The sequence below is a fragment of the Apodemus sylvaticus genome, chromosome 9 (genome assembly GCF_947179515.1).
Source record: "Apodemus sylvaticus chromosome 9, mApoSyl1.1, whole genome shotgun sequence".
Taxonomy (NCBI): domain Eukaryota; kingdom Metazoa; phylum Chordata; class Mammalia; order Rodentia; family Muridae; genus Apodemus; species Apodemus sylvaticus.
This window is the reverse complement of record NC_067480.1, coordinates 22746939-22772226: the sequence shown is the minus strand read 5'-3', so window position 1 is coordinate 22772226 and position 25288 is coordinate 22746939. Positions and strand designations below refer to the sequence as shown.

The following is a 25288-nucleotide window of genomic DNA, read 5'->3' as shown; positions in this document are numbered from 1 at the left end:
GCTGAGTGCTGAGCTGAGACCTGTCATTACTAGAGTTATCTCATTAACCACAGCCCTGGTCTGCTAATGAGAACATAATGTCATCTAGTGTAGTAACTGGGAATCTTCTCTAACTGGGGAAGGTAGAAAGAACATGGAAAAAAGTGTCATGGGAAACTCACTACCAGAGACCTTGCTGCAGGTGTTGGGAGAGAGAGAAGGCAGAAACAACAGAAGGAGCTGGAACTTTCCAGATCCAGCTAGAAAGTGGATGCTTTGTTTCTTTTTAACCTAGTTTAAAGTTTTTACTTATCATTATTATTGTGTGTGGAGCAAATAGGCCACAACCCATTTATAGAGGTCAGAGGTCAACTTTCTGGAATTGGTTCTCTCTTTCAACCATGCTGGTCCCAGGAATTGAACTCAGGCTTAGCAGCAGGTGCCTTTACCCACTGAGCCATCTTGTCAGCCCTAATCTACTTTTTAGAGTAGTGCATAAAAACATATAGGGCTCGTACACAGCAGGTGGGCACCGTCTGACATCTGATACACATGCACTTTGAGTGATGTTTAAAGTCAGGTTAAACATCCTGTTACAAGCATTTATCCCTACAGCTTACCGTGAGAGCATTCAAAACCACTCCTCCCTCTCTCTAAACAGTACTGTGGCTACTACTGTGTGTGTGTGTGTGTGTGTGTGTGTGTGTGACTGTCTGTCTGTCTCTGTCTCTTTCTGTCTCTCTGTCTCTCTCTGTGTCTGTCTACCTGTCTACCTGTCTACCTGTCTGTCTGTCTGTCTGTTTCTCTCTCTCTGCAAACTCAGGCTACCAGCTTTCCTTGTTCCTCTCAGTTACTTAACTCCAACTTCTCCCCATTCCTCTCTGCCCTGTCTGCCCACCATTTGATCACAAGCCCATGTTCTCATCTGTCTTGTTGGCTAGTGTGTGAGATCCTATGTATGCATGAGGTCACATGTTTCTCTTTCTATGCCTGGCTTCCCTCACTAAAGGACTCAGTTCTATCCCCGTCAAAAATGGCAGTCCTTACTTCTTCCTGATGACCGAATAGTGTCCAGGGGTGGTGGTTGTGTGTGTGTGTGTGTTGTATTTACTCAGTCGTCCAATGATGGACAGTTTGCTTCTCTCTGCCTCTCAGCTGCTGTGACCAATGCTTCAGAGGACATGTGAGCCCAGATGAACCTCATTTCTATATAAATGAGAAATAGAACGGCTGAACTGTATAGTGCTGTTGTCAATTTTTTCAGAGACTGGCTGGTTTCTCACCTCACAAGAAATGCTAAGTTGGTGTCCTGTTTTGCTTTCTGTTGCCATAAAAAAAAAAGAGCAAAACCGAAAGCAGCCCAAAGAGGAAAGAGTTTATTTCAGTTTATAGTGTAGAGTCCATCATCCAGGGAAGTCAGGGCAGGAACTCAAGCAAAGGCCGGAACCTGGAAGCAGGAACTGAAGCAGAGGCCATGGCAGAGTGCTTTGGCCTCTTGTGGCTTTCTTGGTTTGCTTTCTTAGGCTTCCCAGGTCCTCCTGCCCAGGTTGACACCGCCGCGCGCACACACACACACACACACAGTGGTGGGTCCCCTATCAATTATTAACCAAGAAAATTCCCTCACAGGCTTGCCTATGGGCAAATTTGATGGAGGCATTTTCTCAGTTAAGGTTCTGTCATCCCGGATGACCTAGTTTCAAACTGACAAGAGAGACCAACCAGCACAGTTGGCGAACAGCTTCAGGCTCTGAGATGTCAACTTAGGCAGGAGAAAGATGTTAAAGGCAGAACGATGCCAATCTAGACAGGGCCACCACCCACCATGGCTCAGTCACCAGAATTTGGTGGCACCCCAGAGCACTGTTCACCTTCCGGTCCTGCAAGGCGTCTGCTCTCTGCATTAAGCCATTAGCATTTGTAATATGCTTGCACCCCTCATAGTATCTTACATTGTCCTGCCCTCCAGGGGCCCAGTTCTCTAAGGGCTTGTCAGAGTCGGCGAGGCTGGGGACGCAAGGCTGCTTCCCAGGGATGCCTGAGCTCCAACTTGCTGACCTCAGTGTGAGCCACAAAGACTCTCCCAGGAACTGTGAAGTTAAGAGTAGAACTTCCTGGGACCCCCCCAGGAGTAAAGGTGGCCCCACACCACTGGTTCACAAAAGGTCTCATGTCTGAGAACTGCAGCGCAAGGCTACCCAGAATCCTGTGATCTGAGTAGGAAGTACCAGATCTGTTTAAAATAACTGGTTTAGGCAGGGCGTGGTGACCCACCCGTTTGTCCTTGCCTTGGCCTGATGGCTGCCCTGCTATGACTGGAGCACACAACCTCCTTTGTGTGTCCAGGGCAGGAGTTGAGGCAGGAAACTCTCTCAGCTTCTGGTGGTCCGGAGGAGTTACCTGTGTTTGGAATTTCAACAGAAACAGAGAGTAAAGCTGCTTCTTAGATTTCCAAAGGTTCTAAAATGGCGAGCGAGCGGCAGGTAGGCACACACTTCTCCGGGCGCTATGCTTCACAGAATAGTGGGCTATACTTTCCCCACATACAGGGCAGCCATATTGCTGGAAGCCTGACACAGGAGGCTACCTACTGGCCTATATCCCCTTACCTCATTTACCATGGGGATGTGCCCACGGAGGCACCCACCCTGACACTTGTCATGTGCCAAGAGAGTACTGAGGTCACATTTGTACAGAGCCTGGTGGCTATGGGGCTGATGACCTCATGTGTGATAGTGGGAAACAGGTGATGACATAGAAGGGCTTCCTGGCCTAGAAGGATCAATGGATGGGGTACCCTTGGATGTCGAGTGTTGCAGGATCTAAAGCGGCCTGGACCAAGGCTACCCCCTGCACACCACCATACCGTCTTTCCGACTGTGCAGCCTTCCTTTTGGCAAGTAAAGGTCAGGGAAGAACCCTCACCGGCCTCCAAGGTGACAACTAGTTGGAGCTGTAGAACTAGCTACTGGTGGGTTGCAGAGCAGAAAGCACTAGTACCAAACTGGGGTCATCCATTCACAGTCGGCCCCGCCCAGGTCCCTCTTTGCCCTGTTTGCAACTGCCTGCCCTTCCTGCTGTACTCCAAACACCGAAGGAACGGTCTTCATTCTGAGAGTTTGCAGGAAGCTGTCGTGCGGGCTGCAACAGCATTTCAGTTGGGATCAGCTCACCAAACACTAAATGCTTATCTCAAGGTGGGGTCCATCAAAGAATCCCAGAGCCAAAGATCTGTGGAGCCCGCCTGCTGGGATAGGAAGGCCAGGAGGGAGACCCTATTTCCTTCCTCAGCCCCCAGAGAGGTTGTTGAAGGGGTTGCTGACAGCTACTCCTTTATGCCCAATAGCCACTGAATCATTCTTGTCTCCCCTTTGTGCCAATTCCTGGCATCTTCCTTGTGGGGGATGCGGCTAGGGGAGTAGCACCCTAAAGCACGGTGGCCATTCGTGTGGGCTGTTGTCATTTTCATCTGCCTCAGTTTAAAACCTCAGAGGCAGGGTGCTGCCACAGGTGTGCCCGAAAGTCAAAGTTCAGCCTTGGGAGGCCCAGAAGCAGTTCCCACCATGAGGAAGGCAAGCAGGCAGAATGCATCCAGTGATGTAACTGGATACCACGTCCCCATGGACAACACACTGTTTCCTGGCTTTGGCCCAGAAAGCTCCTGAGCCATCTAGGCTCTGCAGACTGAAACAGCCAGGTGCTCACACTGAGCCTCCTCGCAGGCTGCCTTCTGACACTCTGTGGTGAACAAGATGAACACATGCACCTGGTGCCGCATCTTGTGTGTGGTGGGGGATAGCGGGGTGGGAGGAGGTGGTAGCTAGGGTCCCTTCCACATGCTCTGTCACCCGACCCATCCTCAGGCCAGAATTCAGAATCTCCCCAAATCTCCCTGCTCGTCCATTACTCAGTTGGTGGCCCCCTTTCTCAGGGCTACACAGGAAGGAATCTTAGCAACCCTCTGTGAGGGGCCTCCAGTGTGGTACCATCCAGCAGCAACCTTCCCTGGGTGTATTTTGAAGCTTCATTCTCCCTTAATGGACTTTTGGGTCTTAAACACTTGTCTTAGTCAGGGTTTCTATTCCTGCACAAACATCATGACCAAGAAGCAAGTTGGGGAGGAAAGAGTTTATTCAGCTTACACTTCCATGTTGCAGTTCATCGCTAAAGGAAGTCAGGACTAGAACTCAAGCTGGTCAGAAAGGCCACAGAGGCCACAGAGGGATATTTCTTACTGGCTTGCTTCCCCTGGCTTGCTCAGCCTGCTCTCTTATAGAACCCAGGACTACCAGCCTAGGGATGGCACCACCCACAAGGGGCCCTCCCACCTTGATCACTAATTGAGAAAATGCCCCACTGCTGGATCTCATGGAGGCACTTCCCCAACTAAAGCTCCTTTCTCTGTGATAACTCCAGCCTGTGTCAAGTTGAAACACAAAACCAGCCAGTCCAGCATTTTACCCAGTGAGCCATTGTTCCTGTCTGTCTGTCCCCTTGCCTCTTGAAGTGGTTGGTAATGCACAGATCCAGCATGTGCTCCATTGGCCGCAGCTCCTGGGTGTTTTCTTCCTAACCCCTGTAGGATCAGGAGACATTTACCTGGTGAAATAGACATGGCTACCTTGGCGTGGTGGGTGGAGAAGAACTTGGTGTGAGAACGACTGTGGGAGAGCTTGCACGAGTCCATCACCAAGCTGTCGGCTCTCACCTTCCTTCCTCCGCTTCCTTTTGGCTGTCTCTTGTTTTGAAGTTTGTATTTCATCTGCGTTTACCTGGACCAGCACCTTCCAACTCCTCACTTCCGGTCCAGCACCTTCTGACTCCTCACATCACCAAGGAATGTTTAATTTCCGACATTCTCAGGCCTCTGTCCTTATTTTATCTAGTATTTTTCTCTTTCCTCATTTTAGTTGCCTGTGGATGGACCTGGATTGGGATGGAAAGATAGCTCAGCTGGTTAAGAGCACTGGCTGCCCTTCTATGGGGCCTGAGGTTGGTTTCCAGCCTATACGTGTCAGCCATGTAAAAGCTTGCAGGAGACCATCACCAGACCATTTAATTTTTTTAATTAAAAAGAAAAAAAATTTAAAGGGAATGAGACCCATTCCTTCATAGCTGACTGGGATGGTCTAAAAGACAGGCTATGCTTTCTAGAATAGGATCTGTTAATTGGTTTTTTTACTTAACTTTTTACAAAAGATTTGATTTGTTATTTTTAATTGTGTATGTGTGTGAGTAAACGCATATGAACACAAGTGCCCATAGAGGGTCCGAGGTGTCAGATCCTCCAGGAGCTGGGGTTACAGGCAGTCGTGAGCCACCTGATGTGGGTGCTGGGAATAGAACTCAGGTCCTCCAGAAGAGCAGCATGTAGTCACAATCACTGAGCCATCTCTCTAGTCCTTAAACGTTTATCATTCACTTTATCCCTTTAAAAAAACTTAGAGACTGGGAGAAGGCTCCGTCGGTAAAGTGTCCATTACATAAGAGTGAGGACCCAAGTTCAGATCCCCGGAATCCATGTAAGAGCTGGGTGTGGCTAAGTATGCCTGGAACCCTGCCCTGGAGGGCCCTGAGACAGGGGGACCCCAAGGCTCCCTGGACCACTGCTCTAACCAAAACCTTTAGCTTCAGTTTCAGTGAGAGACCTTGTCTCAAACACTAATGTGGACCATAAGAGAGGAAGATGGCAGATGTCTACCTGTGACCTCCACACTGTGCAGACATACATGTGTACACAGGACTGTTCATGTGCATCAACCACACATAGGATTCTAAAAGATTTCTTTCCGGTTTTTTTTCCTGATTTAGTTCCCCCCCTTCAGTTTATAGTTTATTTTTAAGTAATAGTAAAGGCAATTAAAACTGTGATATTTCTTTCTTTTTTCCTCCTTCTTTTGTTTTGATTGGTTGGCACTGTCATATTCTCTTTATGAAATCTTCTTGTCTGTCCTTTAGTGTGTTTAATGTCTTCCTGACTTTCCTAAGGCACATGTATCTTTTTTAAATTATTTATTTAATGTACGCGAGTGCTCTCTCTACATGTACACCTGCATGCCAGAAGAGGGCATCAGATGCCAGTATAGATGGATGTGAGCCACCATGTGGTTGCTGGGAATTGAACTCAGATCCTTTAGAAGATCAGATCGTGCTTTTAACCACTGAGCCATGCCTTCAGCCCCAGGCACACGTATCTTAATCCTCATAGATTCCAGTCTCTTATGTTCTCCTGTCTAATCCTCTCTACGGAACCCAGGGCTGCCGAAGGCTGGGCAAGCTCTCTACCTCTGAGCCACACCCCAGCCCACATGCTCAGTTCTTAAGTTCATCTCCTGCTATGGGGAGAGGAGACAGAACAGGTGGGTTCACCGTTTGTGTTTCTTTTAAGGTTCACTGTGCCCTCCCACCTGAAGATCTTCTGTGAACCCAAGCACGCTCGACTGTGAAGTTGGCTTTCTACTCTCCTCCCACTCACTACCCCACCTCCCCTGAGACAGGGTTTCTCTGTGTAGCCCTGGCTGTCCTGGAACTCACTATGTAGACCAGGCTGCCTCTGCCTCCCAAGTGCTGGGATTAAAGGCATGCGCCACCACTGCCCAGCTGTGTCTTGCTCTTCTACGGGGCATCTGTGTGTGTGTGTGTGTGTGTGTGTGTGTGTGTGTGTGTGTGTGTGTGTTCCTGCTCTGTTCTGGCCACGCCACAGTGTGACCTGCTGCTGTCAAGCCTGCCACCTAACTCTCCTTATCACGGGATGTCGGGTGATGCTTAGTCTCTTACTGACAGTGGCAGCAGCATCCCAGCTGCTGGCTCTCTGCTGGTCCTCTGTGTTTCCATTGTCATTATTTCTACTGCACAGTTGCTGGATTTCCCTCCACAGGGAGGGCAATGAGCCTCCTGTCAAAGGCATCTATGAGGAGAGGAATGCTTGCTCTTTGCTCCCTCAGGCACTCCGCCTTTTGTCTTCTTAGGTGTTTTCCCTCTTTCTATACTGTTTCTCCCCTATTGTTAAGAGATGATATGTTTTCTCTTTTTAAGTGAGACTGTAATGTCGGCAAGCTATTTTTCACTTAGCCAACCCTGGTGTATGAAACACACACATTTGTAGGTTCGTGTTTATTTTCTTGTCAATCCATACAAGTTGGGTCCCTCTCCATGACAGCAGCAATCTCTGATTCCCATCCCCCCTTCTCCCTCCTTCCCTCTCTCCCTACATCTGCCCCTGCCCCCACTCACTCCCCTCTGCCTGCAGTTCTGTGTTCTAAAACCTGCCCCTCCCTCTGTGTTCTCAGTTCAGTTTGGCTTTTTATTTTTATTTATTTATTTTTTTTTTACTGTGTCTCTCTTGGATAGTCACATCGGCGAGTTGGCGTCTCGTCCTGGCAACCCTGGCTCTGACCTGGCTTTCGTTTGCTTTGCAGATGGGTTGTTAATTTACACACGTCTTTTTTTTTTTTTAACGCCCTCGTTCCCTTCGGTATAGATTCTTAAAATTCAGTCCATTATTAGAAATAGGCTTAAGACATTCACAGAATTCAGATGCCTCAGGTGCTTCCTGCCACCTTAGTGTGACAGCTTGGCAGGGCAGCAGGCCTTCGTGTTCTCTGAAGTTCCTCTCACTGGATTCCATTGTCTTTGGTGTCAGTGTTAGCTGAGAAGGCAGAGCAAGTACAGTTGATGTGTGGCTGGAAGTCTAACTTTCAGCTTCAAGTATTGGTAAAGCCTTATGATGGTGGCTTCCCTTCAACTATTGGGACATCAGCCAGTACAGCAGCAGCTCCTTGGAGGATGGACAGTGTCCTCGCACTGTCAGCCATGGACTCTGCAAATCCAACACCTTCCACCTCTCGCTCGTTTGCAGGGACCGAGCCCCACTCATCCTTTGGCCACATGTGTACTCTTCTTCAGTCCTAGCCGCTACACCCCCCTCTCTGGCCGCATTCTTCCAGACGGTCTGTTTTTACTTCTGGACTTTCACTTTGTAGAACATATTTCCTGGTTGGATGTTGCAATGACTGTCAGCTGACACCACGGTGCCAAGAGCTGACCTTTGCCACTCCCTAGGTCTGAGGACAATTAGCCTCAACAAACCCGAGTGCCACCATTGCTGTCACATGGAACCAGGCCTGGCCACCTGGGACATTGACACAGTGGAAGCTCTGCCTGGTCTTTATGACTTCAGGACCCAAGGGGTAGCAGCATTTCAAAAGACTCCTCCTTGGAGACATGGCCAGGCAGAAGGTGCGAGCAGAGCCTGGTACCTGCATAGAGGCCCCTCGTGGATAAAGAACCCAGGCACCAGAGTCTCCTTCCTCAGCTGGCCCTGGGTGGGAGTAACACCCAAGCCAGGTGAGTCTGAGGCTCTGTAGGTTTTGATATGTAGCAGCTATTCTATGACCCAGGCTTACAACCAGGATGGTTTTGAAGAATGGAGATGTTCCCTGAAGCTGGTGGCTTCTTCCTTCCAGTGGGGACAGTAGCTGCCCATCGTGCTGCCTAGCATGTTCAAAGACTGAATAGGCAGAGCCCTTTGCAGGAGCTGAGGTGCCCGTGTAACATGACTATCACCCTGTGTGGCGTGGATATCCGCTGACAAGTTAGGGAAGGGTCTGAGTATTTGAGAGAGGGCTTTAGAGACAGATGATTGACAGCTCAGCAGATCCTTGCTGGGGATGCGGCAGGCACGTGGCCACTGGTGCTGGCCACCAAGGACTAAGCAGGCAGGGCCTTCTTTGCCCTCCTGGAGCTGTATCCCCCAGCCCCTTAGAGGAGCCCATGTTCTTCCTTGGGATCTGACCCAACAACAGGTAGGAATGGACTCCATCACTCCTAACCAGCGTCCAGCCCGTGCCATCAGCCTCCTGCCTGGAGCAAGGTGAAGACAGGAAGTTAAATGCCACAGAGAAGCCCCAGTCACTGTCCCTTCTTCAGGGGTCTTTAACTTCAAGTCTCTTCCCATTTCTCTCGGGCACAACTTCCTCCTTGTCTCACGTCCCTGATTTCAACCAGAGTCAAGGACGGTCCCTCCATCCAGCTAGCCAGGGCTCCTGCAGGGACAGCAAGCGCCGATAGGTTCCTGCTTCGATGCTTTAGATTGACAGCTCTTGATGCACATCCTGTCCCATTGGGGTTGCCCAGCTCCCAGGCTGAGTTTATGTCCTCAGACCAAATCCCAGGCAAGGATTTTCTTTTTTCTTTCTTTCTTTTTTCTTTTTCTTTCTTTCTTTATTTCCTTTTTTTTTTTTTCAAGACAGGGTTTCTCTGTGCAGCCTTGGCTGTCCTGGAACTCACTCTGTAGACCAGGCTGGCCTCGAACTCAGAAATCCGCCTGCCTCCAGAGTTACAGGGGTGCGCCACCACCGCCCGGCAGGACTTTCTTTATGTCCTCACACTGGTCTGGCATCTTACACACCTGACAATGGAAGCTTCTGACATCTGTGGCAGCCAATTCGGTGCTAAGTCCTGAGACAAATGGTCTCACCTGCTGGCACAACTCAGTGACCCACGAGTTAGCAAGAGGTAGCCGGCTACATCACAAGTAGCGTCAAACCAGAGGCATGGGGGTTCCCAAGAAGCAGGGATCCTCAGTGGAGGTTGTGAATACAAGCTGCCGGCAACCACCTAGACCCATTTAAAGTTGCAAACATGGAGGCTTTGTGAATAGTAACTTGCTATCTCAAAGTCACATTGAGAGTGGACACTACAGGAGAGGAATGTTCCAGATCCTTCCCTTTCTCTAATCCCCTGAAAGAGGTTGGCTTAGGACAAGAGGAATGTAAGTGGCACAGTGAGTTGGTGCCCTGTGTGATGGGTTGTCTCGTGTAGGGGTACAGCAGGGAGGATAGTTCAAGGACACGTTCAGGACACCCTGCAGATAGGCCCTGTAAGGCCACTGGCTGCCAGAAGAATCACAGTTTCTTGGGAAGAAAGGGATGGGGAGAGGCAAGCTTTGGATGGCTGCCTAGAAACTGGGATGGAGGGTAGACTGGAGGAGACGGCCCCCTCCTTCCAGCCATCATTGCGTGCTTCGTAAGGACAACAGCAACCCTGGATGGCAGCATCCAAATATAGCCTCCCGGCTGTCACGCCTAATCCCAGGCTTGGACACATGCATATCCCCAAGAGTGTGGGAGCTGCTGGGCCTTACCCTGCCTGAGTATAGACCCTGTGCCCTACCCCCACTCAGCTGGAGTCAAGGTCAGCTTCTCTTGGCTAGAAGAGAGGGCGTCCCAGGAGCTCTCTGGTAGATCACACTCAGACCACATGGTCCCTGTGCTCAGCAGTCAGCCACTGTGCCCTGTGTCCTCAGCCCCCAAGGCTGGGCTCACTGGCATAAAACAACCTCACCCCCAAACCCCCGTCCAGACCCTGATGCCAGCACTGGGCAAAGAAGTCTGTGACTTTGCCTTGGATGCCTGCTGAATGTTAACACTGCTTCATCTCACAGCCCCAGGAGCTGGTTCCTGACCAGGCCTGTTCTCAGAAGTGGCATTGTGCCCACCCTCCTGGTGGGGCCTCTCCATGGGGAGCTGGCTTGGCAGCCATGGGCTGCATCTGTGCCAGAGCCAGCTGCATGTGGGGCCAGTGATAGATTTAGAAACTTCTCTTCCTCCCGGCCTGGCAGAGGTGCCCAGATTCCTCTCCAGCCTGGAGCCTGAAGAGCAGGAATGGTGGAGAAAGAAAGACAGGGGGCTGCCGTGCCAGGACAGAGGTAGCTTCTCAGGGGACAGAGGAAGGAGCCGCAGGGATGGGAGAGGAAAAGTCACCTGACTCATCTAGCTCTGCATTTGCCCTCTATGATCTCTCTACAGGGCTCCTCACCAAGTACCCTGGTCTATAGAGGGAACACATATCCCTACTGCCACAAGGCTCGGCGAAGAGTGAGTCATTATGAGAGCAGGGTACCATGATTTTCCTGCCCTCTGAAAAGCACGCAAGCCTTCAGCCATCTCAGGCACGTGTGCACAAGCCAGCCGTAAGCCTCATTTCATATGCCTTTAGTTAACATGAGGCGTTCATGGATTCCAAGTAGTGGGGGCTTGGCCTGACCTGTCTCTATATGGTTCCACAATCCCGTTGCCAAGGTCCCCAGCTTCTCTGCAGGCTGGTCTGGGCTACGGAAGCCTGAGAGGTCATCAAAGCTCAAGAGAAGAGCAAATATTTAAGCTGTGAGCACCCTTTAGCCCAAGGAACCCCAGGCCTGGGTTTGGGCTGGAGTGTGTGACGTTACTATTCCACACTCCCCTACAAGCTATGTCTCAATCCCCAGAAATGTTAAGAACAAAATGCAGGCTCTCTGGTTTGTAGCAGTCTCCTTGGCAGGGCATTTCTCTCTGTGGGGATGGTAGAGACTCTCACGGGCTCTGCACAGTGGCTCTCCTATTTAACTCTAGGACCATTATCCCAGATGACCATGTAGGATTAGGGATTCCAACACAGCTCAGCAGTCAACATCATCATTTGCAGAGATGGATGATAGCAAACTCTGTTAGCTGAGCAAGCCCAGGCCCTGTGAAAAAGGGGAGTGGGGGACAGTCTTCTCCAAACAATGTGGCCCACAGATGTGTCAGACTGCCCCTCTGAGAAACACGTTCCTGATGTCCCCGCACCTCCTCCCTTAGATCTTTCTTCTCCTGGGACCAAAGACAAAGTCCCAGCTTTGAGTGTGCAGAGTGTGAGCTGCATTTCTAATAGGTTGGTGAGTGGAAGACTCATTTCTGCAGAACAGGTGCTCACACAGAAACTCCAGGCTTTCCCGGAGCTCCTCTGCCTAGGCCTGAAGGCCATAGAGAGTGGTGCCACCTGGTGGGCACTGGCATCTCAGATGCCATCTTTATCATCATTCTGTGCCTCGGAGGACTTGCATGCATTGGGTGGGGCATCCACGATGCAGCAGGGAGTCTCCTTCTTGCCACACTGGAGCCTTCCCAGAGTTCCTTCTCACACCTTTCTTCCAGTTTTTGGGTTTGAGAGCAAAGAGATTCCCAGCGGTGGTTGGTGAGCGTCTTGTGCACACAAGTGAGGGAGGTGACTTCAGACTACAGAGGCTCTACACTGGGCCTGTGGTGCTGTTGCTGGTTGCTGACCCCCAGGGTCTTGGCAACTTCCCACATGCTGCCATGTCTTGAACAACAAACACCCTTGTACCACCTGGGAAGTAGCTTTGCTCCAATGTCGGTCTTTTATATAGCTCTGGGCAACGTCATCTTAAATTACTCATTTGCCAGCCACTTGGTTGGTAGAATTCGAAGGCTGGCAGAGCTTAGATCATCTCTTAACACTCAGCTCCCCTCTGAGTGGCATAACGCAGCCAGGGATCACTTGTGGACTATCCTTCTTCCCCGCCCCCCCCCCCCACCGCCCACCACCGCATGTCCCAGTGGACCAACCACTCCGTGTGACTCTCAGAAAGACACAGCTGGCTCAGGTCCCTCTGGTGATGCACACACTTCCCTAGCCTAGGAAAATGTCAAAGTGCTTCAGTCCAGCAATTCGCAAGACTCCCTCATACCTCTGCCCAGAATCTAGGGGAAAGCGCCCTGTTCCCTGCTGCCTCCTACAGCACTGGGCATCTCCCTGGCCTGTCTGAACACCACCAGTAAGCTGGGTGGTCTGCATTCTGCCGCGGGACTGGAGACTTTCTGTGCGGACTGGCTGCTCGGGTAGCTCTAGCTGTTCACTCAATGCCTGACCGTGCTGGACTGAACTAGACTTTCTGCAGTTGGGGGATCAGCCTTTGTCCATGGCAGAAAGTCCCTGCCATCTGTTTGGGTGATCTTGAGCTCTGCCACCAAAGGCAGCAACAGAAGACCCCTTTCCTGACTGACGGGATGGTTTCCAGCACCACAAGGAAGCGCATGCTTGCTGAGGGAAAGGGTCTCTTCACAGGAAAGGAGGTCTCAGAACTAAGCGTGGGCTAGGATGGTGTGCGTGCCCAATTGGGAGGATCGTGAATTTGATGCCAGCCTGGACTACATAATAAGACTCTGTCTCAGAATAATGAATGATAAGGAGGGGAAGGAGGAGGAGGAGGAATAAAAGAAGAAGTGAATTTTTATCAAAAGCCTTTCAGCATCAAATGATATTTTCTCCCTTGACAGGTTGAAGTATGGCTTTATGATGACAGACTTTTATGTGTTCTGTACAGCTAGATGAAGCTTGTGGGTGCTTTGCAGAGGCCTTCTGTGCCTCTCCTTCCTACCTTTCTTCCTTTTCTTTCTTTCTTTCTTTCTTTCTTTTTTTTTTTTTTTTTGAGGTAAGGTCTCATAATGAAGACAGACCAGCTTCTCATTTGCAGAGATGGACTTGCCCTGTATCTGGATGCTGGGATTAAAGGTGTAGAGCCCTGTGCACAGCACACCGTATATTATTTACATGTTAACTTGATGCTTTCTCTAATTTACTTGCTAGTTTATGGTTGTTTTCTGTCCCCCCCCCCTTCTCTCTCTTGATTAGTCTCTTCAGAATCATGCCTGTCCCCCCCATCCCCCACCCCAGACAGAGTTTCTGTGTAACCCTGGCTCTCCTGGAACTGTGTAGAACAGGGTGGCCTCCAGGTGATGGAACTAAAGTCCTGAACCACTTCATTTGGGGGAAGGGAAAGGAATGAGGACCGGAGAAGGGATAGAGGCAGACAGACAGGGAGCAGAGCCATGAGGGCACAGAAGGAGGGGGCAAAACAGAAAGGACAGAGAGGCTGGCTGGGAACTTGTGAGAACAGAGAGAGTGAGAGAAAGAAGGGAGAGAGAAAGAGAGCTTTTGAATTTTCTTATCCATGTTATTGTGCTTAATGCATCAGTAAGTTTGTTTTTTATGGTTTTAAATTCACACATACACACACACACACAACACACATACACACACACACACACACACACACACACACGTGCAGGAATTCGGGGTGGGGGGGAAGGAAGGGGGGAGTGCAAGTCCACAGCATGCATGTGGAGGTCAGAGGTCAGCCTCGTGGTCTTGTTCTCTCCCTCCATTTCTGCTAGGAATTAAACTCAGGTTGCAGAGCCAGGGCCTTTCCCCACTGAGCCATCTCACGGGCACTTTTTTAAAGTCTTAATTTGAATACTTGGTGATTTTCTTTTATACAAGGTCTCCTCGTCTGTAACCCACACAGGCTTGAACTCACAGGGTAGTCCAGGCTGGCCTCCAATTCCTAGGGATCCTTCTGCCTCAGCCTTGGGAGTTCTAGGATTACAGGGCTCCTGTGTCACTGCTCCTGACATCTTGCTTTCTGTTGTATTATACAATAATAATAATAATTTACAGCTCTACGTTTTTCTCAGAATTCATTTTGGAGCTGATTTCATTAGCATTTACATGCATGCAGCATTGTTGTATTTCCATGGTTGCCTCTAATGGAATGTTTGAACTCTTGGTGACCCTTAAACTGCTAGTCACCGTTCATTTTTGTAGAGTGCATTCTTTAAAAGTATTTTTTTAAAGATTTATTTATTTTATGTATATGTAGATATATCTGACGCCCTCTTCTGGTGTGTCTGAAGACACTGTAGCTGTCTTCAGACACACCAGAAGAGGGCGTCAGATCTCATTACGGATGGTTGTGAGCCACCATGTGGTTGCTGGGATTTGAACTCAGGACCTTTGGAAGAGCAGTCAGTACTCTTAACCGCTGAGCCATCTCTCCAGCCCTATTTTTATTTATTTATTTATTTTGCTAGCATTTAAGTTTTCAATATTGTAGCCAAGGAATGCTGTCTTATTTTGGGAATTTGTTGGTTTTTTTCTCTGCTGCCTAATATGGAGCCAGGGACTTTTGACAAGATTGGGGTTTTTTTTTTGGCTTTTTTTTTTTTTTTTTAGTTATTTAAGATTGTTGGTTCTTAATACTCACATTCATTTTGTACTACTTTTGGGCTAAACTCTAGAGGCATGATAAGCCCTCCTCCCCTATGAAGACAGGAACATGTGCATATCTATCAGATCCCCAACCCCCAACACACAGACACACATACACACCACACACACAGCACACACAGCACACACTCATATACATACACACACCACACACACACAGGGATTTCTGGGTGCTATAAATGCCCCTCTGCCTGTGTCTGTTCCACACTGCATGTGCTGCCCCACAGTAGCCTCCAGGCCTGCTTTCCTGCCGGCCTGGATCTCTGCTTTTGTTCCCCTGTTTGTATGGCTCTGAACAGGCTCACTAGGGTTAGGCTTCCCTAGAGGTCCCAGCAGTGCCAGCAGGGAAAGGAGAACTGAGATATCCAATGTGGATCAGAGCCCAGTTGTGAGTGAGGGTCACAGTGGTCCACCTCCCACCTATAGGGCTCTGCCCCACCCCATCCCAGACAGCCCTAGTCCCTACAATGCCCAGGAGGCCACAGTGACCTCCAGGAAGGTGGAAGGAGAAGGCTGTCCCGTGTGGTATGCCACTGCCCACTTTCCGCTGTCCTAGAAATGAGGCACTGATTAGAAAGGCGGCGGCCTCTGCTGCAGTTTTCTTCCTAAAATAAACTTCCATGCAACCATAAAATAATGTATGCTAAGTACAGAAAAGCAGAGCCTACCGTGCCTGCCTTGGGACGAGCCCCTGGAGGATGGCTCTCCTACAGCGACACATGCCTGTAGGCTGCCTGTGGACCAGCATCTTCCTGGAAAGATGTGCCCGCCCACCCGCCTGCCCGTCCGCGCCCTACAATTCTTTCTGAAAGTTGACTTCTTAGTAGAGGCCTCTCCAGGAGCCTTTACCATGCGCTCGTCTCTGCCTTTCATCGTCTTGACCTCAGTGTGCACCTCCTCCTGCTGCCTTTGTCCACATTTCATACATTTTGTTCTGCTGTGAGATAGAGTCTCCAGTAGCCCAAGCTGGCCTCAAACTCACTATGTAGCCAAGGATGGCTTTGAACTCCCAATCCTCCTGCCTATGCCTCCCTCCCAAGTGCCAGGATTACAGGCATGGGCCACAAGGATCAGTTTATGCAATACTGGGAATGAAACCCATGACTCGTGGCTTTGTTTTTTTTTTTTAAGGCAGGCTATTCCTATATAGTATAGTATTGTATGGCTTTGAACTTGTGATCCTCCTTCCTTGATCTCTTGAGTGTTGGCATTGCAAGTGTTCCTCCATACCTGACTTCCTTTGTTTCTGTGTAAGTTTCTGTACAAGTGCATGTCTGACGCACTCACCAATCGTTTCTATTTGCAGAAGAAATATGTAGCCGGCCAGCCATGGACCTCTCTGTCTGCATGCTTGTAGGCTCCCACACCCTCTCCATCAACCGTGTCAACTGGCACCTCGCCAGACTCTTGAGGCTAGCCCCAAGTGGGTCAACTGGGACGGCATAGATAGCATCCTGCCCCAAGAGTGTTAGAAGCTGCTGGAGTTTCCAAGCTGTGACCGCCCTGGGGATGAGAGGCAAAGGCTAGTGCCAAGACAGTGAACCAAATCCCAAGGGTTTCTCCTTGGAGTTTCTGAGGAATTAGATGCCCCTCGTTAGTCAGATTTGACAGTAGTTTATAGAACACAAAGCACACACAGTGAACCTTACACTGGTGGTTGTCAGAGAAGAGGCAAGGAGAAAACTTGTGGCTTTGAGGTGCCCATTCTGTCTGTCCCTTTACTTCATTTAATTAGATCCATCCAGTCATCTGGGGAGGGGACTGATCTTTCTTTCTTTCTTTCTTTCTTTCTTTCTTTCTTTCTTTCTTTCTTTCTTTCTTTTTTTCTTGTTTTTTTTTTTTTTTTTTTTTTTTTTTGGATTTGGTATTTTTTCAAGACAGGGTTTCTCTGTATAGCCCTGGCTGTCCTAGAACTCACTCTGAAGACCAGGCTGGCCTCGAACTCAGAAATCCGCCTGCCTCTGCCTCCCTGATCTTCTTTCTAAGATGAGGCTATCTTGAACACATAGACATGTGAGATGAGGTCCTTAGGGTTGCTTAAGAGAAAAGGGGAAGCTGGGACTCAAGCCCAGATGGATGCCAGGACACAGGCTGGGATACTCGGTGTTAGGGGCACTTGGGGCCAGAAGGGGACAGCCGCAACCTCAAGGTATCCCCAGAGGAATGGCCCGCCTCTCCGTGTGCATCAGTGGGAGCACATCAGCAGCCATGCACTGAGGAGCCCAGAGCCATAACTCGAGATCCAGACGTTTGAAAAACTCTCACTGAAGTGTTCGGGAACATTCCAAGCAAAGTTTGCTTAGGGGCCCAGAATAGCCAGTCCTAGCCAAAAAAGGATAATTATTCACTTACATGAGAGCTGAAAATTAGGGAGTTAGAGCCAGAGCACGCCTCCTAACTCTTTCAAGTCCTCTGGCTAGCTCTGTGTGCTCTTAGCAGAGGCACGTCCAGCCTCCAAGGGGAATCCTTTTATCTCATCCGAATACAGAGCATGTACAATTGTTACCGAAAACCTCAGCTGTCACTTCTGCATAAACAAACGGGATCTAATGGGCAGCCATCCCTGTACTACAGATATTTTTAGGCATCAGTGGCTTCAATCTAGAAGGCTAATGTATCAAAGATAGAGTCCTGGTCCCAGAATAGCAGGCCACATACTCAGCCCCAGACAGCCATAGAAGTAGTCTGTGGTAACCTGGCTTCCAGAATCAGGGACTCCTAACTGTTCTGGTTAGCTGAGAAAGAGAAGGTACCTCCCACTAGAGACACCCCCAGGCTACAGAGGACATTTGTTCTGTCTCCAAAACCATCTCTGGGTTTGGGTAGAGAAGGACAGTCTACACCACCGGTACTCAGTTAACCAGTGTCAGCTCCAAATGTGGCCTTTAACTTTAAAGAAGACATTTAAATTTAATACTGACTGGGTTGGAGTCTTTCGTGATGAGCTCCAGGCTGTCCCAACTTTTTACAACTTTTCCCACATGTGTTCTCTAATGGAATCGTGGGTATTTTGCTTACTCAGAAAGACCATGCACCCTAGTGTCAGTCAGCAGCGGGGGTTGTCCACTCTCTCCTCTCCTGTGTCTCATCCTCGTCACCACTGATGTGGGCTGGGAGATGCTCTGGACAGGGCGCCTGACACAAAGGCAGCTGGGGTTGTGGGAGTCCTGCGACAAACTGGCCTAGCAATTTAGAGGCCTCATGATACACTGGGTGGGGGAATGCCTGGATTTGGAAAGCCTCCACTTTGGACAAAGGATGCCCTGAGGGTCTCCTCAGGTCTGAGATGCGGCCTGTGCTCCATTGATAAACTTTCTAGATTAACGTAAAAAAAGATAGTTTTAATTTCTTTGCCACCATTTTGGGGCTTTTCACTGTTTTGTATGACTCCAGAGTCCTCCTGGATCCATCTTTCAACTGAAGAACTTTCTTTAACCTTCCTTAAAGTGCAGGCCTGCTGACTCTCTGAGCTGCTTTTGTTGTTTAAAATGAAGAAGAAGCCCTTATCTTATCCCCATATTTGAAGGATGTTGCGTGCTGGCTTCTGGGCTGCCAGCAGTGGGACTTCCTTGGCCATGGTTTCTGGCTTGCCCAGCCTTGGAGGAAGTGAGCGTTCGTTCCCACAGGCACTCTTGGCCCTCTGTGTGTTTTATGACTGAGACTCTCCATCATGTAAGCTTTGATGCGTGTTTGGTAGTCTCTGTGTATTTGTTGGTTGCTGCTGCTTTGTTTTTAAACTCCTTCGCGGAGTTCTCTGACCCTGAGTGTTTTTATTTAACGTCTTTCATTAAATCGGGGCAAGTCTTGGCCATTATCTTTTCAAATATCTCTTCTACCGCATTCCACTCCTGCTAGTGGGACTGGTGGAAGTTGGCGTTTACACAGTTTCCTCTTTGTCTTTCAGTTTGTATAAGTTCTCCTAACTTGTCCTCCATCTCACCACCCCCTTCCCCCCCCCAGCCCCCACTCCCCCCACCCCACCCCCCACCCCCGCCACCTGCCATACGGTGCAGCAAGAGCGGCCTTTTAACAATGAGATTTGTTCATTTCCTTTCCTATGACTGTTTTGCCTGCTTGTGTGTAGGTTCAGCATATATATATATATATATATGCCTGGTGCCCCAATAAATAAGGATACTGAACTGCCATGTGGGGGATGGGAATCCCAGTCCTCTGAAAAAGCAGTGTTAGCATTTTGTCTAAGCTCTGCCCCCTAGTTACCTGGCAAGGGCCAGGTATGCCTGACTCACTATAAAGGGGACTTCTGGCCCCCTCCCCTTTCTCTTGCTCTTGCCTTTCTGCTTCTGCTCTGTCCTCTTGTCCATTGCCCCTTGCCTACCCTCCACATGCTCATGGTCAGCCTTTCTCCCCTGCCCTGAACAAACTCTATTCTATGCTATATTGTCATGTGGCTGGTCCCTCAGGGAGAAGGGATGCCTCAGCACAGGCCCAAGGAGGCAGCCCCTTCCCCCATACCTTACATTCACCAAACATATTCCTTCTCTCTTTGTCATTTCATAAAAACACAATACTTGGTGCTAAGACTCGGATTTAGAAACTCCACAGGTTTGCAGCGAGGGCTGAAACGTATGATCTTTGATGCTTTCTAATCCCAGGAATCTTTCATCTACAGCTTCCTCTCCCGCCCCCCTCCTCCTTTCCTCCTCCCATTTCTCCCCCTGCCCACCTCCCTATGTATTCTAGGCTGAACTGGGACTCTCGATTCTGCTTCCTTTGCTTTGCAAATACTGGGATGACAAGTCTGTGCACCACACCCAGACCCTGTGCACTCTCTGGGTTCCTGCCCTGATGAAGCCCCCATCCTTTCTTGGTAGACCCGGCATTGTTATCATTGTAAAGCCCGTCTTGCCTTACCATTATGAATCCCTAAGGTAGGCTAGTTACCCCATAGTTCCGGAGGATGTAACAAGGGACCGGTGGCAAACAGCATTGGTAGGGTATGTTCAGAGGCATCTTCTGCCATTGCCAGAGACAGAGACAGAGAGGCTGTTGGACCAAGCCCGGGCTCTCATGAGACCACCCTAATCTCTGACCTGAGATGACTCCACAAGGCCCTACCTCCAAGGGGTTAGTTCCAGCTCCAAATAGCACTGCAGTGCAGCACTGTCAGACAGTCACAGTCCGGGTCATCTTCCTTTTTGATCTTGCTGTTTTCAGGCAGAGTTTTACTGTTTCAAACTCACTGCTGAGCACTCACATGCGGCAGAGGCTGAGTAAAAAGAACCTGCACATAGAAGCAGGCAGGCCTCCTCTGGCCGGCGGTCGGCTAGGTGGGGTTCCCGTCGATCTGTGAAGAGTTGAGCTGGGTTAAGGATTTTCTGTTACTGTGGTCAGTGTCTCACAGGGTTTAGATCCCCCCTGCAGACAACTGCCATTGCTGTGTTTAGGAATCAGACCCAGAAAGGCAGTCCCTCAGCCTCCAACTATCCCCTATTGTCCTGTGACACAATTCCTGTGGAGATGCTACACAAATATCTACTCACCCAGATAGAATAGTGACAGACTAAAGTAGGACTATCTCCAAACTCCAGTTTGGTAGAGGGAAAAGTGTATTGGGATTTCATGCAGGAATCCAGATGAAGGGTCACTCTGAGAGCATAGATGAATCAGAGGCAGCGGCATTACCAAAGCCCACCCAAAGTCCGGGCTGACTCATGAAGGCTGCAACCTTGCAGCATGACTCAGAAGCAGCTTGACGGGTCTGGGGGGGGGGGGGAGACTTCTAGACAGTTTGGCTGATCGGAGCCTGGGATAAGTCTCCTCAGCAAGCTTTATAGCTTATGTAAGCCAGGGGGCAGAGGGGCCTATTATGTCTGGTCTGTTTCAAGGACTTCCTGAGTCCTAATAAGTGCCTTTAGAATCTCTCTCTCTCTCTCCATCCATCCATCCACCTCCCTACCTATCCATCTATCCATCCATCTATCCATCTATCCATCTATCCATCCACCCACCTCTCTCTCTCTCTCTCTCTCTCTCTCTCAAAAGAGTCTCACTGTGCTGCCAGCCCTGGCTTGCCTTAAACTTGCTTTTGAAGACCAAGCTGCCTTGATCACAAAGATCCACCTTTCTCCTTTTTTGCAAACATTTTTGCGCTCTCTCTCTTTTTTTAGATTTATTTATTTTATGGGTGTGAGTATTTGGCCTTCATGTATGTTGGTGTACTGTGTACATGCAGTGTTCCTGGAGATCAGAAAGGGACATAAGATCCTCTGGAACAGGTGGATTTCTAAGTTCAAGGCCAGCCTGGTCTACAGAGTGAGTTCCAAGACAGTCAGGGCTATAAACCCTGTCTCGAAAAACAAACAAACAAAAACAAAACAAACAAACAAAACCAAGATCCTCCGGAACTACAGTTACAAGTGGTTGTGAGCCACCTCATGGGTACTGAGACATGAACCTAGGTCCTCTGCAAGAGCATCAAGTGTTCTTAGCCCCTGAGCCATCCCTGCTGAGCCATCTCTGCAGCCCTGAACTTCCTGTGTCTCAAGGAGCTTCTAGCTCTAGAGGAAATTGCTACATAGCACCTAGCTGCTTGTGTCACTGTGTGAAGTGCCCCAGCTGTCCACAGCACAGATCAACTGCTGCCAGAGTCACTAGGGAATGGAACAGACCTCTGTCCCCATCCAGCCTCAGTTCAAATGTGCCCTGTGCCCTCAGCCACGTTATCTCCCAAGCAGTTCTCTGCCTCATGTCTGGGGCCGAGAAACTCAGGCACAGCAGGCTGGCTGGCCTTTACAGAGTTTCCTGACCACCCACCCCCATAGTAGAAAAACCTCTACTGGGCGTGGTTCAGGGTGCTATGCCCACAACAGGAAGACAAGGGCTGCTGCTGCTCCAAGAGGCCTTGGGAAATGTGTGGTGTACCGTGCCTGTCCCCTGCCCTCCCCACCCATATCCAGCACCCAGTGAAACCTTTCTCACAGGAAACGAGCGAGTCAGCAGCCCTGCCAGAGTTTCAGGCCCCAGCAATGCTACACAGGCTCAAGCTTGGGGCTGTCAGTTGCTACCTGGAGCTTGTCCCTACTTTCTCTGAGTAGTCTTTTCTTCCTCCACTTGGCCACAGATCTGTCCTCACTCGTGAAATTCAGGTGACCTGGAATTTTATAGCCCAACTCTGAAGGATTCCACCAAGTGTGAGGTTTTACGGTTGTTCAGTGAGAACAGAACCGCGGTTGTACACCCTGACTGGAAAGAGCAACGGGCCACCTTATGTTCTCTCTTTCTCTCTCACTCTGTGGGGTGTGTGTGTGTGTGTGTGTGTGTGTTGGTACATGCATGTGTGCACATGTGGAGGCCAGAGGTCAATAATGTTTTCCTCTCTCGTTTTCCCCATCTGGGCCCCAATCTTACTTGCTGGGGGTTTAGAAGTCACAATGGGTCTCAAGCCCTCTGCTGTACTCTGGGTTTCCCAATGAGATGCAACCCCATTGCGTTCCCAAGCTCCTCTTGGGTAGGCGAGCTCCCTCCATTTTTGTGTATCCACAATGCAGGTGTGGTGACTAGCCAGATGGAGCCAATCCCTATCAGGATTGTCATTAAATCAACAGTGATCTCTCACTGAACCCGGAGATTATAGTTTCAGCTATACCGGTTGGCCTGGCCTCTGGGGGTGGGGGTGGCAGCATCTGCCTGTCTCCCCCATTCCCCACACCCACAGTACTGGATTGTAGGCACAAATTGATGCACCCTGCTTTTGCATGGGGATCTTAAAAAAAAAGATTTATTTATTTATTATAGGTAAGTACACTGTAGCTGTCTTCAGACACCCCAGAAGAGGGCATCAAATCTCATTATGGATGGTTGTGAGCCACCATGTGACTGCTGAGATTTGAACTCAGAACCTTCAGAAGAGTAGTCCGTTCTCTTAACCAATAAGCCATCTCTCCAGCCCCTTGCATGGGGATCTTAACTCATGTCCTCATGCTTGCACAGCAGGACTTTACCTACTGAGCCACCTCCTCAGCTCTAATTCACCCTCGTTTCCTGTCCGTTGCCATGTTAGGAATGACTGAGAGTCTCTTCTGCCCTAGCCCTCTCCAGCCTATCTAATCTTGCACATTTGCAAGACCCCCCAAGGCCATGGGCAATCAGGGAGAAATCGAGTCCAAGTAGCTGGAAGAAGTGGCTGGAGAGACAGATGAGGGTCTGTTGCCCCTCACCCACCCCTTCTAGTTGGGGAAGGCTGCAGTCAGCAGACAGCTTAGTGATAGGCACAGATGATCTCTTGAAGATGGCCACAGTTTGGCTTGAAGGATAAGTGCATGTCTTAGTTAAGGTTTCTATTGTGGTGATAAAAACACCATGACCAAAAACAATTTGGAGAGGAAAGGGTTTCTTTCGGCTTACAACTCTCAGGTCACACACACTCAGACCATCACTGAGGGAAGCCAGAACCGGCATTTAAGGAGGAACTGAAGCAGAGACCATGGAGGCACACGGCTTTCTGGTATACCCTTCATGCCTTGCTCAGCCTGTTTCCTTATACAAGTGAGTATCACCTACCCAGGACTGGCACCTCTCTCTACCCACTGCGGGATAAGCCCACCCATCTCAATCATCGATCAAGATGTCCTACAGACTTGCTCACAGGGTATCTGGATGAAGGCATTTTCTCAATTGAGGTTCCTCTTCTCAGATAACTCTAGCCTGTGTTAAGTTGACCAAAATAAATAAATAAATAAATGCCACCAACCATGACGGCACCTACCAAATCTAGATGAGAGTCATATGTACTCAGTCACTGACACAGTTTCCCACACAGCCACTGAGAATAACACACACATAGTGTTATACACACTTATGGATGACCCATGACGATCAGCTGTACCTCAAGCCATTCTGGGAATCGTGCTCCTCAACGGACTGTCTCCACAGAAGTCATGAGACTTAGGGCTGGTGAGATGGGTCTAGAGAATAAAGACCCATGCCACCTAGTCTGTAGACCCAAGTTCAATCCCCAACATCCCAGGAAGAGAACAGACTGTTGCAAGTCATCCTCTGACATCCACCCGTGTCACATACACGTGATCTCTCTCATACACCCACTAAACCAATCAATCAAGCAAGCAAGCAGCCAATCAATCAATCAATCAATCAGTATATGAAAGAACTCTGAGAACTTTGCCTAAGCAAACAGATCCTGGCCCACAGTATCTGCTTCCCACTCCCCACTCCTTCCATGTCTTACTATCGCGTAGGTGATCAGCTCAGTGGGGACCTTTAGGTAAGCTGATAACAGGAGCATGAATGGCCACAGGGCTTGTCATCATGGTCCCCAATCCTATTGCCTAAGGCTACAACAGGCACTAGGCACCTCGCCCACTGATAGCTGGATTTCTGGGACTGGTGTGAACTATCTAGGATCCTCACCTGCCAGAGACAGAGCCTTGAGGCCCGAGCTTGAGGGTAGAGAGAAAGGACTGCTTTGCCTCAGGCTAAACAAGGCTGAGTCCCAGCTAGGTCTCCTGACAGCCTCTCTTTGTATCCACAGGAGCTATGGGGAGCTCACTTACTGCACCAAGCACGTGGCAGACAAGATTGGCTGTTTCTGGCCCAATCCAGAAGTGGACAAATTCTTCATCGCTGTCCACCATCGCTACTTCAGCAAGTGCCCCATCTCTGGCAGGGCCCTGCGGGACCCTCCCAACAGCATCCTCTGCCCTTTCATCACGCTCCCCATTACGGTCACGCTGCTCGTGACTGCGCTGGTAGTCTGGAGGAGTAAGCGCACAGAGGGCATCGTGTAGGTATCCCAGGTGATGGGGGATTGGGAAACCATGGGCCTGGCCTTGCAACAGCATCAGGAGCAGGTCCCACATTGCATCCCACCCTAGCCTAGTTAGCACAGGACTTGAGAGTGGCTCTGCGTTAAGCTGAGCATGCCCTAGCCACAGGCTTCTAGCAGGGGAGCAGGGGCATGCCTCTGTTTACCTCTGAGAGGGTGCTAAGCACCAGGTCTCTGGTATACTTCATCACCACTGTGGGCATTCTGACCTCTGAGGAAGACTGCACAGATGTGTTTGTGGATGCATAGTTTGTGATTAAAAGAGTATTCTTAAACTTGGGAAGTGTTCTAAATTCTGGGTATAAATAACCTATATAGGGAAGCAAAGACTGGAAGAAAATCAAGCCACTCCTGGAGATCTCTGTCTTTTGCTGATTGGAGTTTATCTCCGGGTCTCTAACATAGATGATACCCAAAAGTCCCCTATGATGCTGATACCCTTGGTCTCTACTGCATGGTCCCTGCTTTCTTTTTGCCTTTCTTGGGTTTTTTGAGACAGGGTTTCTCCATGTAGCTCTGGTTGTCCTGGAACTTGCGCTGTAAATCAAACTGGCCTTGGACTCATGGAGATCCTCCTGCCTCTGTCTCTCAAGTTCTGGGATTAAAAGCATGCACCAC

The 25288-nt window shown here is 49.6% G+C and overlaps 1 protein-coding gene across 1 annotated transcript in view; it reads left to right on the top strand.

The window, feature by feature from the left end:
* Ramp1 (receptor activity modifying protein 1) overlaps positions 1-24945 on the top strand; it is a 47434-nt gene extending 22489 nt beyond the window's left edge. The window contains exon 3 of the mRNA XM_052193271.1: positions 24377-24945. Within this exon, the coding sequence (XP_052049231.1) occupies positions 24377-24632 (256 nt within the window). The 3' untranslated portion in view covers positions 24633-24945. The remainder of the gene's footprint in view (positions 1-24376) is intronic.
* Positions 24946-25288: the final 343 nt, after the last annotated feature.